The 16,386-nt window shown below is 33.7% G+C and overlaps 1 protein-coding gene across 8 annotated transcripts in view; it reads right to left on the reverse strand.

The window, feature by feature from the left end:
- Positions 1-16,386, reverse strand: part of LOC118200157 (fasciclin-1-like) — a 680,498-nt gene that overhangs the window by 83,475 nt on the left and 580,637 nt on the right. For 7 of the 8 annotated variants that reach the window (XM_085807030.1, XM_085807025.1, XM_085807024.1 and 4 more), the window contains 2 exons: positions 9,596-9,767; positions 8,021-8,138 (listed from right to left, as the gene is read on the reverse strand). In XM_085807030.1, the coding sequence (XP_085663156.1) occupies positions 8,021-8,138; positions 9,596-9,767 (290 nt within the window). Of the gene's footprint in view, positions 1-6,166; positions 6,487-8,020; positions 8,139-9,595; positions 9,768-16,386 lie in introns of those variants that run through there. The other variant, XM_085807031.1, reaches the window with a different exon arrangement.

The following is a 16,386-nucleotide window of genomic DNA, read 5'->3' on the forward strand; positions in this document are numbered from 1 at the left end:
CAGATTTTGAGCGTGAAGGTGCAGTTGCCCCTCGCTCCCTATTTTTAACTTCGCTAATTCTGTGTCCTTTGTGTTACATGTTTGATCAGATAGCCTGGCTCAGTAAAAGTAGGCGACCAGTGTAACTCTGATTAAAAATCCGGTTATAACAACGTGCAGTGCTGATAAGGACCACGTGTTTTTGAGACTCCTTCCCCTTTAGTTTTCTTCTTTCTAGGTATTTCTTTCTCCTGATGAGGAGGGACCTTTAGCTGCCCTCGAAATCGATTGAGTGTTTCAATATACGTACGCTAAATACAAGGTTGTTTTTACGATTTTGATTGATAAATATGATTTTATATTGTAATTTTAATGGCATACTTGCTATAATTTACAAAGTTTAATGTTATTTAATAGTTTATTATGAACTCTCGTAAAATTACCAAACTTCAGCATTAATACCTAACTGATTAGAATTTGCGTAAATGTAAACTTATAGATCTTGAACATATGTATTACTGAACATATTATGTCTTGAGTTACGAACACTCAAGTTATGATTTTCAAAGGTGTTTTAAGAGATGTATGCTCAGGGGCTTCCTGAAGCCTCATTTAACATTTTCCGCTGCTCTCATTAACAAAGAGATGACTTACAGGATGGTTTACAAATGACTTACAGGACCATAAATTCGCATGGACGGAAATTATAACCATATTTTTTTGCAAGCAGACACTGACACTTGCGACTTTCCTGTGATCAACGATATTGTGTGGATGAACAATGAACAAGTGGAATGTCTACATTGAACAGATTTATAGGTTAGCAGAGGAGCTCATCAACTTCACACATAGCAACAAAAAGCTATTATGAAAGAAATGTCTTCAAGAAAGATTAAGGAAGGAATGTTACTACTTATGCCGTTTACAGTTCAGGTATTTACACTGTTCAAGTATAAAATTAAATAAAGCTTTCCTGCATTTTATCTGTTTAATAATATTGCATTTATATTTCTTGTTTTAGATTTCTATTGTTTCTGTGCTATGAACTTGTTTAAATAAACAATCAAACTTGTTTAAATAAAATTTCTAGAACGGAACAATCCATTTTAAGTCAATTTCTATGGAGAAAAGTTTTTGGTTTAAGAACCTTTCCGATGACGAACAGCCTTGAAGCAGGAATTAAATTCATGAACCGTGGTTTTACTGTATTACATCTCAAACAAGGGTATAGAGATAGTTCTCTTCTAAAATTTTGTCATATAGCACACGCATATATATATATATCTATATATATACATACACCACCCGACAGTGAAAATGCAATACAAAGAAAGAGGGGCAATAAAGTGATGAAACTCGGCAAACAGAGAGACAGCAACGAACAATTAGCGATCTTTATTTCGAAATGGTATGCATAATACAGAGAGAGAGAGAAGCTCAGTAGGTTGTAAGACCACCTTGGACGGCAATCCACGAAGCAGCACGTTTAGGTACAGAGTTAGTGAGACTAGGGATGGTGTCCCTGTCAACCATTTGCCACAGTTCGTCTTCTGAATGCGGCAATGGCAGGGTCTGCGTCTAATCACATCCCAGATGTGTTCGATCGGTGAGACATCAGGAAATAATGGCGGTCAAGGAAGCATCTGTACCCCTTGCAAATCACGCTGGTTGATGCGAGTATAGTTAGACGTTATCCTGCTAATAAAGGGCACTGGGCATTCTTTGAAGGTAAAGGAAGTGTCACCGGCTTCAGCACATCATACACGTATCGTTGGGTTTCTCTAAATACGAACTAGAGGTAACCTGGAAACGTACGCAATTGCACTCCAAAACCATGATGCCGCGTTGTCGCGCGGTGGAGTTTTCCCCAATTGCTGCCGGATATGTGGAACTGTCGCCACATACTGTAGGCCACTAACCACCAATCGACACGTATCGATATGGGATATATATATATCGATATGAGAAGATTCAAGGTGTCTTGACATGCTACAGAATGGAGATTGAAATGGCTTGCGAGTGCACCACTGTTTGTCCGCAGATGAGTCGATCCACTCGCCCTGACGTCACCCTGGATGCCACTCCTTCATGGTGTTGCATTTTCAATGTCGAGTAGCGTACATGGTAGGCAAATAGAAGGTTTCTTACATTCCTCCCCCTGAAACTGTAAGATTCTCCCTTTCTCTCCTCTGGTTGAGAACCCTTGGTCTACCTCTTCTCGATTTTTATTTATTTCTTCCCTAAATTCTCTTAACACAGATTCAGAAGAAGAATATGTGCGAATGAACGTAGCACATTGTAAAGCTTTCTTATGTGTAAAGGGCATGCTTAATAAAAGCCATTGCTCATGTGTAAGTCAGAAATTAAACTGTTGTATCTTTTTAACTTACCGTGCAATAATTTCATGCAAATTACAAATATTTACACTGTATCTACACACAATGCAAGATGCACATGCATTTACTTGGGGAAACAAGACAATATCAATATATGAGTACAAACATTGGAACATTGGAAATGTTTTGAACTGCATTAAATAATGCAATGAATTCATTCAGAGGATACACATTTGATACTATTTAATAAAGATCACGAATATTTCAAACAATAAATGGTTATTTTACACACACACATATAATACAGATAAACACTTCATTAGAACTGCATTTTGGAATGAAATTTGCCGCTTTTGTTACAATATATAATATAAAATACATAATACAATTTGCAATCACTTTCAATCAGAAATAATGTTAATTTTTCAAAATATTATTATTGATAAATATCACCGACACCAGGCCCAAAACCACAGTTCTGCGAGATCACTGTTTTCGGAAGGGGGCGTCATTCAATTTAATTGATAATCCATTTGTCTAACAACGTGTAAAACAATTCAGAAATTGAATTTAAGTAAATACTGCAAGGATTTACTACGCATTAGAAGCTGAATTTAATAAATATTCCAAGGACTTGTCAATTTAAGTAAATACTCCAAAGATTTGCCTATTTAAGTAAATACTGCAAAGATTTATAAACTACGAATGCAGAAGGGATTCCTATTTTAGGTGCGGCGACGATGATTAAAATATATGCTGCAAAACTTTTATTTGAACTCAACAATAAATCCCTCGATACGCTAATTTAAGTTGTAAGGTTTATCCTAAGTTTGTAACAGTTATATTACATTTATTTACATTTTATATCTCTTCTAGCTTTAGTTTACAATTCCTTACCAGAATGAGTTTTTAGAGTCGCGTTAAATGCAAGCGCGCTTTTGCCTCTTGGCTACGTCTCACTAAGCTGTTATTACGCTCGGCCGTATTACGTGCCCTTGATAGCTTCGCTAGCTAATTTAACATTACGGGCCAACTTGTTTAGAAATTGTGTTAGCTTCGGGTGAATCTCTTTAGTTAGTTGTTAATTAAGTTCTTATTTCTTACATTTTTGAGTTTCAGCCCAAGTGGAGGTTTTATTGTATGTCCTAGGAAAGGGGCCATCTGTTAACTTTATTTTGGGTAATAAAGGGTAATTAACTCTTCCCGAGTTTACGTTTCTATTTTTAGACTTGAGCGATTATTCGCTCAGTAGTTCACTAGGTTCCTCAAAACTTAGATAAAAGTGAAGATCCCTACAATGTTATCCATTACAACTTAAATTTACATCATGCAGATTCATAGTTTTGGTGTGGTGACAATGATTAAAGCATACACTTCAAATATATGCTTTAATAGAGCTCAGCAACATAACGAGGAAAGACAGATCAGCAATTCAAATTTAATCATTAGTAGAACTTCAAAATTTAACAAAAGAGCCTAAGTTAATTCGAGGGATTATTAGCGTATTTCTCAAAATTCTGCTTTTTATATTATTATTTTTAATTATATTTTTTGTTTAATTCGTGATATCCTGTAATATGTATCGATAAGTAATGTTCAGCATTTCGTTTCTCAGAAAAATGTTTTCTTTTTACTTTACAAACTGTGTTGAAATAAATTATTATATACCCAAAATTTAATATTCGTTCATTACAACTACAATAAATACATACTGCGTTTAAAGTAAAGATAAAAAGTATTATGCAAGTATTCCAAACATCTAATCAATCCGGTGTTTTCAGTTCTATTGCAGAAAATAAATTTAATATTTTGATAGCAATAAAAATGATAATTTATAAGGATACATTTTTTTTTTCAAATTTGTATTTTAAAGGAGATATATGGCCCACCTGCTGAACACTGACAATTTAGTCCGAGGTTCGAATCCCGCGAACGGGCTGGCGGCATGGACGTTTTCGTGGTTTTCCACATGTGAACGAGCCAGTTCCCTTAGTAAGTCGTCCACGAAGGCATCCCTCCCCTTAGGCAAAAAGCCCCCGAGGCTTTGCTGTAACCCCATAAATCAAACCAGGGGATATATATTAAAAAAACAATAACTTGCAGTTAGCTATGTAATATAAATATGAATGAAAATTTAGTTATTAATCAGATAACTTCAAAAACTTCTTTTTCCGTCCTCCATTTTTAGTAAACGCGTGCACTAAATGTTATACATTTAACAGCATTAACTTTTAGCTGAAAATAATCTCAGAACTACACATATGGAGGAAAATTAAACTTTCGACTTAACATTTCTAATTTCAAGCGAATTATAAAAGTCGAAGCAATTCCATAATTTATTTTGTTATTTATTTTAAATAAATATATGTCTTAAAAAGAAAAGACACTGTTCTATTTTAGGAAAAATATATATAAAAAAAAAAAAAAAAAAAAGAAAAGGGAAAACAGGTAAAAATGCATATAAAAATAGAAGTAGTTTATAAGAAATCTTATTTATTTTCGTATTTAGAAAACACAAAAACAAATAACACCTTTAAAACTATTTGTTTGTTTTCAGAAAATCGAAGCAAATATATATGAAATATTTGCTTAGAAACATTGCTTAACATTTAGAACACACATTTCAAATATTTTATTTTCTGCTTTATGTATATATTTTGGTTTGTAGCAACACTTGGAAATAATTTGCGAAACGTTTCCTTTCAAACGTCTTGAGGAGATAAATAACATTTTTATCTCCAGTGCGGAAATTCTAAAGATATGCTGTTTTCAAATGTATGTCGTTTACGAGCGAAGAACATGATATTCAATAAATATAGGTAACACACAAAACGTTAAAAAAAGGTTCCTTTTAGGCGTAATATAAAATGCGAGTGCTTCTAGATTTTATTTTTTTTTTTCCTTCATTACACTCAGAAAATTTTATGCTCCGAATTTTATAAATTACTAAAATAAATAATACACTTTAATGTTAATAATTTAATGATGATAAAATCAAATAAATCATTGTTTTGTAATGTTACTATAGTTTTGAAAATCACTGCTTGAAAATATCCATTAAATTTTTTTAAAAAAAATTATCAGATCTTGTTTAATTTTACCTTATTTATTTCAAATCATCGGGTACTATCAATCTTACTTAATTTTACTTAATTTTTACGCAAAATTTAAGTTCATAAGTTTTGTGCTTAGAGGTTTTACCGTTTTACCAAAGTAAAGATATTTGTACAAGAATTAAGCGTGAAAACAAAATGCGCGAAATAAAGTAAAATGTGCTTTAATGAGATATATTAAATCCTATTTGGAAAAAACTGTGACTTAAATAAATAACATAATCTCATCACTATACAACGTATCACATTTAATAATTAAAACAGTTATGTGATACAAATGCCATATGTTTCAGTGTTAAGTAAACCAGATCGTCCCGTTCTTGCGGACATGTCGGTGACGCGCGCCCCGCCCACTGGGTTAGTCTATCTCTTATAAGGTCCATGATTCACGTGTTCTGACAGGTCATTTGCGATATTTTGCGACTTTTTGAGTCTACTTTTGCTACTTTAGTTGAAAATTTCCTGTCAACGCTGAGCGAAAGTCGCCAGTAGGCAACGGATTTGCAGCGGCCCGGTGAGGCGCGCAAGGTTGTGACAGATAAGCTGATTGCGGACGTTCTCATGAAACGCATGAATATGGAATACAAACGTCAAACAGATCATCGATACCTTTTTATTTAATCAAAAGCGACATTTTAATGAAAGACTATAACCGTAAGAGACAAATATCCTACCACGACATGGTGCGAGTCGAAAATCGCGGATCACAGTTAAGAAATCTTGGATCGTTTATTGATAAGAAATTCCTTATACATACAATACACGGATTTTCATATTTTTAAAATTATAACACTCTTTCACAGACATATTCTGATCCTTTGGAAGATCTTATTCAAGCGAGAAAAACATAAGTAATAATAATCGAATGCCTCTTCTAATAACCTTCGTCGTGTGTAGAAATGTAATGTATTGTATACCTGTTCCGCGGGTCTGCCTTGATCTCACTACACAGCACACCATATACGAGTAGCTCTACTCCCATATCAGGAAAGAGAAGAGGGCTGACAGAGCTGCCGGGTGCATTCTTTGTGTCTCATTTGTCACGCCTATGGAGGCCCCTATTGTAAAACGGTGAAATTTATAAATATTTCTCTCATACACACTACGAAAGGTGCAGAGCTTGTAGAAATAAAGCGTTTGAACGACAACTTGGCACTTATCTACTTCGATAGACGTTAATTAAGAACTGGGCTCTTGTATTTTACACCCCAGAGCCGAGAATGTCCGATTACAGATCTTAGCTAGTACAATAAGCGCTCCAGGGGAATCCTAACACTTAATATATCTCCCACACATACGAGTATTAAATGAATCATATGCATTATTTGCTTATTTTGGAAAGAAGTTTGAATTGAACTAATTTTGCACAATGAAAAAAATAACGTTCTTGAAGTTATTTTCGATTTCTTTAGAGGTGACACTTTTATCAGAATGTTAAGCGTTTCAAATAGTTTTCACATACAGCACAAAGCGAATTTTGAATATTACGGTTTAATTACTCTTTTGTAAATAATTAATTAACATTAATAACATATTCCCAGGACTGAATGCCTTCCAGGTATTTCCAATAAGATAGAAGAGCTTCAGGTGTTTAACATAGCTTCTGTTAAGTTGAATAAGTGCTTTGACACATCAACAAATATTTAATAATTTAATTATCTTTCAGTTTCTATGGAATGTTTTCTTACCTCAAATATTTATTTTTCAACTGGAAACTTTATTCGATGAAATTGTCTCCGAAATACTGTTTGTCTTACTGTTAATTTAGCTTAAATATTTTCATCTTAATTTAAATTTCTCAAGTGAATAAAACTGTTAATAACGCATACAATAAAAATGATATAATTTTCAAATTAAATTAAAATAAAGAACTACTGTTTTAAAGAGAAACATAATAGAACGAACTGACAATTTTAAGAAAATAATTCATTAGTATATTACCAAGTTAAAAAAGCGCAAACGGAATTATCATACCAGTTATTTAAAGAGGGTAGTGAATAAAAAAGCTACGTAGTAATTCTGGAGTAAAGATCAATAGCAAACAATTATATTTTATTGTTTTCCAATGGAAAACAATAAAATGTAATTGTTTATTTATCAATAATTGTTTATTAAATAAAATAAAAAATTTAATTGTTTATTTTATTTTTTTTAATAATATCTAAATATTTACTACAACATCTCCTTTCAAAGTGTGCATATTACCTTCTCCAAGAGGACATACCATACTGAATAACACTGGTTGCGAAACACATAATTGAAAGCTTAAGTAAATTATCAAAGTTAACTCTGAAATTATTATAAATAATCATTCAGAAATGCAGTAATGCATATTAATTATCAGTAAAATATCATCGGATACTAATCGATTGCAGAATGCAATGCTTTGACGCGACCACAATGACGGCCAAATTTCTGTCACATATAAAAAATACCGTAATCATTTATTGAAAAATTGTTATATAATTAACTATTTCATAATTGGTGATAATTTATTTACTTTCCTCCTGGTTATTCCAATCAAAAATTGCAAACTATGTTACAGAAACTTATTTCAGCGATGTTGTGCAAAATTAATTTCGGGAAACTTACCGCCCGGATGGTCGAGATGGATAACCTTGAAACGACCGTGGACCATTTGTATCTCGTTTATTCTTTCAAGGTCAGAGGCACGAAGCTCACGATTAACCACGAGGTGACGATCCAAAATCTGTGAAAACACATACGTGTTTAAATATTACAAAAAGGGAGTGCGTATAATTAAATGATAATGATTATACAAGTTTGTTTATAAGCAGCACTAATAGAATTTCTTTGAGATTAACAAGGTAATAATGTATAATAAAGCAAGAACTTTATTACAATAAATTCAGCTCAATCGTAAAGAATTGTAATTAAAGAGGAGGACTCCGTCATTAAGATATACTTTTTTTTTATTTTTAACGAATAATTTAGAATGATTATTTAATTTAGAATGATTTATGGTAATCTACTAAATACATGTTCTAAATATTTACTATAATTTTTCCTTTCTATAGTCCACACCAGAATGCAAATTAGCTGCTTGAGTATTTAAGTAGACGGTTCTGAATTTAGAATTCCGCTTCTTTAGTGTTACAGCTTTTGGCAGCCCCACCAATGATCATTTGAGATCTTGCCATTTCGCTAGCCGACGTTTTAAAACACGCCATTTAAATATTTCAGGCAGCTTAAGCAAACCATTTTATGTAGTCGATGATTACGTTACTTCGAATCTGAATTCCAGCTGATATTATTTTAATGACTGAATGGAGAAGGTTATTTTTACTCAGAAGTGTAGCCTTCTGTTAAAGTAACAGAATTAATAAAAAGGTCATTCTTAGGATTTTGTCATTAATTCAGACTAAAGTGATAACTGGCTACACTTTACTGTCTAGTAAGGTCTGAAGGACATTAATTTAACATATTTAGCAGCTATTTATTATTTTTTAATAAAAGCCTGCCTGCAAATTCAAACAAAATGCTTTGTTGGTTAATGTTTTCTATTATATGTTTCTTGGAACAGTAGACGGTAGAAGTAGCTGAGTTTTTTATGTTCTTAAGCAGGTATTTAAACAAGTAAAGAACATGCGTACAGAGTTTAAATATACATGAAATAGGCTTTATTCTTCTAATCTCAGCCGATTCTTGCTCTTGAACAGAATTTCAAAGCTACTATATCTGGGGCTTTTAAGTCTGTTCAAAAGCAACTGTTCTCTTTGTGGCATTTTCTTCCACTTCTGTAAATAAGTGACGTCAGCGTTGGGAAGTGCATAACGTTATTTGTCTACTGCCTTTACAGAATTCTTCGATACTAGAGTTGACAGAAAATGTTACCCGTCCTTAATTTTGTTTCATTTTTATTTTCATTTGGGACAAGCAAATAAAGAAAAAGCATTCTTCGAAACTTCCCTTTGAATTCAAGCTTTAAGCAAAGGCACTAAGCAGACATATTCATTACAGACACCGGAATAAGGTCTTACTCCTGCGAAATTCTCTATATCTGTAAAAAGATTTTCGTAATAACCAAGCTAATTTTAATATTAAATATTTGGCATAAAATAAGTTAAAAAGAATTTGACATCCCCCCCGAAAAATGTCTGGGAAGATATGCACAACTGGGAGAAAGGATTGTAAAATTTAATGTACCTTTTTGGTATGGTAAGGGAAAGCTTTCATGGTAAGCTGCTTGTAGACTGTGGGCATATTTCTTTTGAGCTGCATCCATGCATCGTCACTGGGAGCAAAGAATGTAAATCGTTTGTCGTTGCCACTCAAAATTTGACCCCAACCGTCTTGCTCACTCAGTTCATAAGTAATCCTACAAATAAATAATTCCTAAATTAATCGGAAATAAGCGAGATTAAGGCAAAGAAGACACCATTGAATATTGAACAATGTGAACAGCTGACAGATGTTATAGATTACGAATTCCTAATTTTCTTCAATTTTCGTATCAGATTTATGAAACACAGAGAACGTAAAGTAATACTAACTAGGTACTCGATTCTCTTTAAAGGTTATAAGAATCATATATTTGGATCATAGAGTCGAACACATAAATATTGAGAATAGTTTTAAAACCCAATAGTGTTTTTTCTATATGTTTATTTGTGTACAACGAGCTCAGCGAGATCTTGCTTTTGCAACTATTGGAAGATGATCCTCAACATTACTTTTTAACCCAGCAGTAGGTTTTAATTCAAACTTTCATATATTAACTTTCATTTAATTAACTTTCATGTATTCAAACCAAAGAAGGTCTGAATAAAAGAAATGATTAAATGAAGTTTCACAGTACCACGAAGTAGTAAAATATTTGAAACATTTGTTGTGATTTTTAATTTTCTTGCTATCATTTCTCCCAAAAAATAATTTAAATTATTGACTACATAACTGCCGTTTAAGTTTAGCCTTTAATTCAGGATAGCGGATACTTTCTAAGGAATTAACCCTTTCACTAAGAGTTTTTTTTTTTTTTTTAATTCTATCTAAGAGAACAAAATTTGTCATAAATAAGGTAAATTTAGCATTTGGGATTTTTTTGACAAGTGGTTTTTCAAGCCAAAGGCTGGACACGTGTCTCAGCCGCAGTTAATGTTGGAATATATACGTCATTACACGTGGCGATCGACTTACTATAAGCACACCTATTATTCTAGCACACTTTATTATATGAAACAGATATTACATAATATGGTACAGAGTAAAAAGCATTCTTTGCATTACCCAACATTACACATTGGGCAATTCATATTTGTTTTTAGTCCAAAGGGACATTTTGCCCAGAAGGGCTATTAATTACGTTTTGGCATTTTCTGACGTTTCACTATAAACAGCGAATCAATTCTTAAATTGTAGCAACCAAATATTAGAGCCCTGTATTATATTTAAAAAAATTAAATAATGAAGAATTTGAATAAATGTATGTATGTTTCCCGCATTCTGATAAAACAGCGGTACCTAGGGCCATCCAATTTTGAATAACGTACGTCTCCACCCGAAAATGGGCATCTGGAAGCCCGAATTTGGAATTTGTTTTATAACCTATTTCACATTTTGTAAAGCATTTTATGAGTCTTCATAATAAAGTCAACGATTTCAAAGCGAGTTTTGGCAACACTGTATGGGGAAAAATTTTGACCTCCAGCGCGCGAGATTGTGTATCGGAAATTCTAAGGATTCTTTTAAATATTTTGTGATATTGCTGTTGAATTAAATTTTATGGTTTAAGTGCGAAGAACATGATATTTAATAAATGAAGGTAGCACACGAAACGTTAAAAAACACCCCTTTGGTCTTAATATAAAATCTGAAAGCATTCCAATTCCCCCCCCCCTCTATGTTCATTTGTCTACATTGAGCTCAGCGGGAACTTGATTTTTCAATTATTGGAACATGATCCCCAACATTACTTTTTACCCAAGCAGTAGTTTTTAGACTTTTGGTGCAACATTTTTGTCCCTTTAGACTCAAAGGGTTAATGGACAGTATCAGTATCAGAGAACAATATTCAAAAATAAATTAGATATTTTAAACAATTAGCAACATATTTATTTAATACTCATTTTGAATGCATGTTTTATTTTAATATTTATTCTTTTTTTTTTTTTTTTTACATTGATATCACTTGCAAGAATGCCAAACAATAAAAATCTTTTGATTTCTTATTTTAACAAGTTAATAAGTATGTGCAAAACTAGAATAAATAATACAGATTAATGATCAATTCATATTGAAACCCTTTTTAAAAAAAGGAATTCCCCTCCCCATAATACTTCATAGAAATTTTTTTACTATGGAAAATCCTCAAACCTTTTTGACATGGTGCGACTTTGATGTAATTTAAACATAAAAAGTACATTTTTAGTTCATAATAATTCACAGACAGATATTTCCGTTTACAGGATGCTTCAAAATGAAACTTATGTTGTAGGGATCCTTCTTTTTATCTGTTAACTAAGTGTAGAAGAACCTAGCGAACCTAACCTTAACCTTTCTGGACTTAAGTCCAGAAACAGAAACGTAAAACTCAAGAAGAGTTAATTACCCTTTATTGCTCAAACTAAAAGTGTACAGACGTTACCTTCCTCAGAACGTACAGCGAAGCCTAAACTTGGGCGTAAACTCAAAAATATAAGAAATTAGAACTTAAAAAATAACTAACTAAAGAGATTTCGCCGAAACCGGCGTAAATTAACTACCGAAGCTATCAAGGACGCGTAATACGGCCGAGCGTAGTAACAGCTTTAGAGAGACGTAGCTAAAAGACGAACGCGCGCTATTCAGATAATTTAAATCTCTCTACCGAAGTTAGTGGAAATTCAACTTAAATACTTATCTTTCTTATTTGAATTTAAGGTGATTCTAAAAACTCATTCTTGTAAGGAATTGTAAGCTGAAGCTAGGAGAGATAGGAAAGGAACTTTAATTTAAAAATAACTGTTATAAATTTACGGTAAAGCTTACAATGTAATTCATAAATAAGCTATAAAAAAGGCATATTCTAGTAGAATTAAAGGTGTTTACGTATTATTTGAACGAGCGCAGGCGGAAATCTCGGCAACGATCGCCAATCGTTACTGTGGAATTCTAAGGACACGATCATTCATACTTGACTCTAAATCGCGTACTTGGCTGGTCGACGGGAATTAGGAAAGTACATTTATGCTGTTTAGAATTATGTGAAACATTTGTAGTTACATATCAAATTCGTCGAATTACTCTTTTTCTTCTATTACAATTCATATTTCTGTGCAATGATGTTCTGAATATAATAAATTTTTAAACTTTATTCAATCTGAAACATTCTGCAATGTTTTGCTTAGAACATCAGTATTATTTTTTGGCTTTGTTTTTTTGTACAAAACAATCAAAGACTACAGATGTAAAAATAACTTAAATCACATACAAAAACTATAAATTTGAGGCATGTATAAACACAAAGATTCTCTTAACGAAAAGAAGGGTTGTATACGGTGATGTGCATGGCTTTCTTTCAATATAGTTGAAAAATACTGCTAATCCTTTTTAGGACTCCATTCTTCGCAATTTAGTAGTTTGGCTCAACGAGCGTTTGACGGTTTTTCTCAATTTTAATGTAAATGCAGAGCATTTTTCCGCAATAATACCAATTGTACACAAAATTACATTGCTTTACTGATAATAATCATTATCAAAATAATCAGTTTTACAGTGATCATTCAAAAATGCTACCTGCATGGTGGAAGGTTTGGTTTACTGGTTTATCTAATATAGCAAAGCACACGAGGGCTATCTGCCTAAGGCAAAGGACGGCTTCGTGCAAGAATTTATAAGGAAACCTGTCTCGTATCCCTATTACACATAGAGAAGTCCATGCGTCTAGTGATTAGACGCATGGACTAGACTCTGGTCCGTTTGCCTGGAAATGAAACCAATGGTCGGAAACTTTACGGCTAGGTCTCTGGTGAGCCAGTAGGATTAGTTGTTTGATTTGGTTTATGAGATTACGGCAAAACCTCGAGGGCTAACCAACCAGAACTAGAACTACACCCCCACTGTGCAAAATTACTTGTATATTAGAAAAAATGGTGTCATCTAGGAAGAACTTAATACCACCGTAGCGAGCGCGCAGCCGTAAGACCGGGAACTAGACAAAACCGTTGGCGAGTCTATAGTCTGCTGTCTCGAAAGTCATCGTCCAGAATAAACAGAACAGGCCAGTCAGGGGCCACTTAGCGGTAATCCCTTCGGAAGCTACGCGTTCTAACTCGTCCATTGGGAAGCTCTAGCGCAATTTTAGTTTTAGATAAATTGAAAAAGTGATTACAATTCTTCAAAGAGCTCACCCACCTCTTTCGCAATCTGTTCAAGAATGTGGAGATTTGAGCTGATGAGGAGAGTACTTAAATTATTCAGATCAAAAGACAACTTTTGTCGGGTGTTCTGAGTGTAGTTACACGCAGTCAAGTAATGGAGTGCGTCATCAGTACCATTTAAACAGCTACAACTGCAGGTCCCACTCAATCCAAACCTCTCGAAGTACTGCGGGAATCTCCCGTGCCCTGTGATTAACCGATTGATACAGTGGTTACCGTAAAGTGCTCCAGTATCAACCTTGTGGATACACTGGAACGTGTCGGCAGACTCCCAACGAACTTCCACAAGCGTATGATTGAATTATTCAAGCAGGGCTTAAATCTCGAAATTGGGACGGGAAGGACAACGTCGATCTCGTCCCTGTAGGTGGCGCTTTTGGCACGGTCATTCAAATGGCCTTACGTGTGCTTTGATCTGCCTACGTTCAACCGTCTGGAACTGGCGAGCATAGCGGTACCAGTTCTTGACAGAATTCATGATCGGATGACGATGGAGCCTCGAGGACTTAGGAGCTTAGGCCGCAGCCCGATCCACCTTGCAAAACAAAGTTTGCCTTATGACCCTATACGGGCTACGCCAGTACAAAAATCATAACACAACTATACAAACACACGAATCACACAATGCCAATGACTTCTTTATTGTTATTAATAAACTTCATAATCTTATGTACTATTCCTCTTGCCTTAACCATTTTTCATGAAATCTATGTTCGCTCCATCAATGCATTTGGTTAACTTACATTCTGTAATAAAGTGGACATTGTCTCTTACTTCTGAACATACTTTACATAAATCATTATCTTGAACATAGAATCTCTTCAGGTAAAAGGGGAATCTCCCATGACCTGTAATTAACTGATTCAAGTCAATGTCATTGTTAATACTCATATTTTCCTTACGAACAAAAATCTTCATGAACATATTATTTTTAACAGAGTTTTCCCATTGAGTTCGCCATTTATCTACAATGCCTCGAGGACTATCTGCTTACGGGAAGAGACGCCTTCGTGGAGAACTTTCTAAGGGAACTGGCTCGTAAACACGTTTACACATAGGGATAACTACGGCGAGCATGTAGGATAGAAAATATTCCGATTTTTGTACACTTTGTTTTGCAATAAATATTGGAAATTTCTTAAGATCAAATAAGCGTATGTTAAACATTATTAAGAATTAGGTCCTTTTTACTAAAATTTCTATGTTATTTATCATGTGATTATAAAAACAGAATTTTCACAATTTAAAATGTCTAAGATTAGTTTAATAACTGTAAAGTAAAATGCTGTAGAAGTTAATTTATTTAATAGTTTTCAAGCAATTTCATACTACTTTTAACTGTTTTGATACTTCAATCCTAATTCACTTCTAATAGGTAAATAGTATATTCCAAGCATTTGGAATTCCTGGAGTTATTAGTACGTCGTTAAGCATATTCAGAATACTCAACAACTTAAAAATTCCAGCAGTCACTACTATTATAATTAAGTTGATTTAAAAAAATAAAGTAAAACACATTTTTTAAAGAAAATAGATTATATCTTTTGAACAATGATATCATTTAACAAAGGAATTGTAATTACTGGGAATTATGAACCCTTTCCACGGCACTTTTTTAAATCTTGGAATCGCAATAACCATTGAGAATTCAGCTTACGCTAAGTTTCACATACTGATAATTCCTCTTCTAATGATATGAGAAATTAAGTTGTTGATGAATTATATTTTCAACGTATTGTTACAAGACTCTTCAATAAGATTTCCGTCTGGAGAAGAAAAATTCAGATACAGCTTTGGCTTTGAAAAGGCTCTGAATCTATGAAACTTGTCGAAAGAAAATTTTTAAAATTTACGATAAGCTGCGAAGTGCTTTTCTAAAACAGTGGTTTGGTGAGGTTTATTTGATTACGGTAAAGCCAGGCTGTCTGCCTAAGAGAAGAGATGCCTTCGTGGAGGACTTTCTAAGGGAAACTGGCTCGTATACACTTTACACATGGGGAAACTACGAAAACGCCCATGCAGCCATTCCGTTCGCGGGATTCGAATCTCGGACCGAACTACCAGTGTTCAGCGACTTAACCACTCGGCCTACCAGTGTTCAGCGACTTAACCGCTCGGCCGCTGGAGGGCTCTCTAAAACAGTGGTCCCTATAGTATACGTTAGTTTTTTTTTCTATAAAAACGCAAAAATTAATGATTCATTTAAAAAATCTCATATTTACCATCATTTCTGTAAAACTCGCAATATTCCTAAGCCACCCAGATTGTTCTAAGTCCCAGTAGCACACAATAACCAATTAATGTTATATGTACATTTATATACGCAAAATGCATTTTAACCCTTTGACTACGAATTTAGAAAAAAAAATTACCCTGATTTCTAGCCAAGTGAAAAAAATATGTCATAAATGAAGTAAATTTATCATTTGGGATTTGTTTGGAAAACGGTTTTCAAGCTAAAGCCGGGGGCACATATGTCCCAGCCGTAATTAATGGTGGACACATATATCCCACACGTAGCCATAGACTTGCTCCAAGCATAACTATTTTAATCTGGAAAACTTTATTACATGAAATAGA

This window comes from Stegodyphus dumicola, chromosome X1 (genome assembly GCF_044657685.1).
Source record: "Stegodyphus dumicola isolate Sdum_Otavi_A_Nest chromosome X1, ASM4465768v1".
NCBI classification, from domain to species: domain Eukaryota; kingdom Metazoa; phylum Arthropoda; class Arachnida; order Araneae; family Eresidae; genus Stegodyphus; species Stegodyphus dumicola.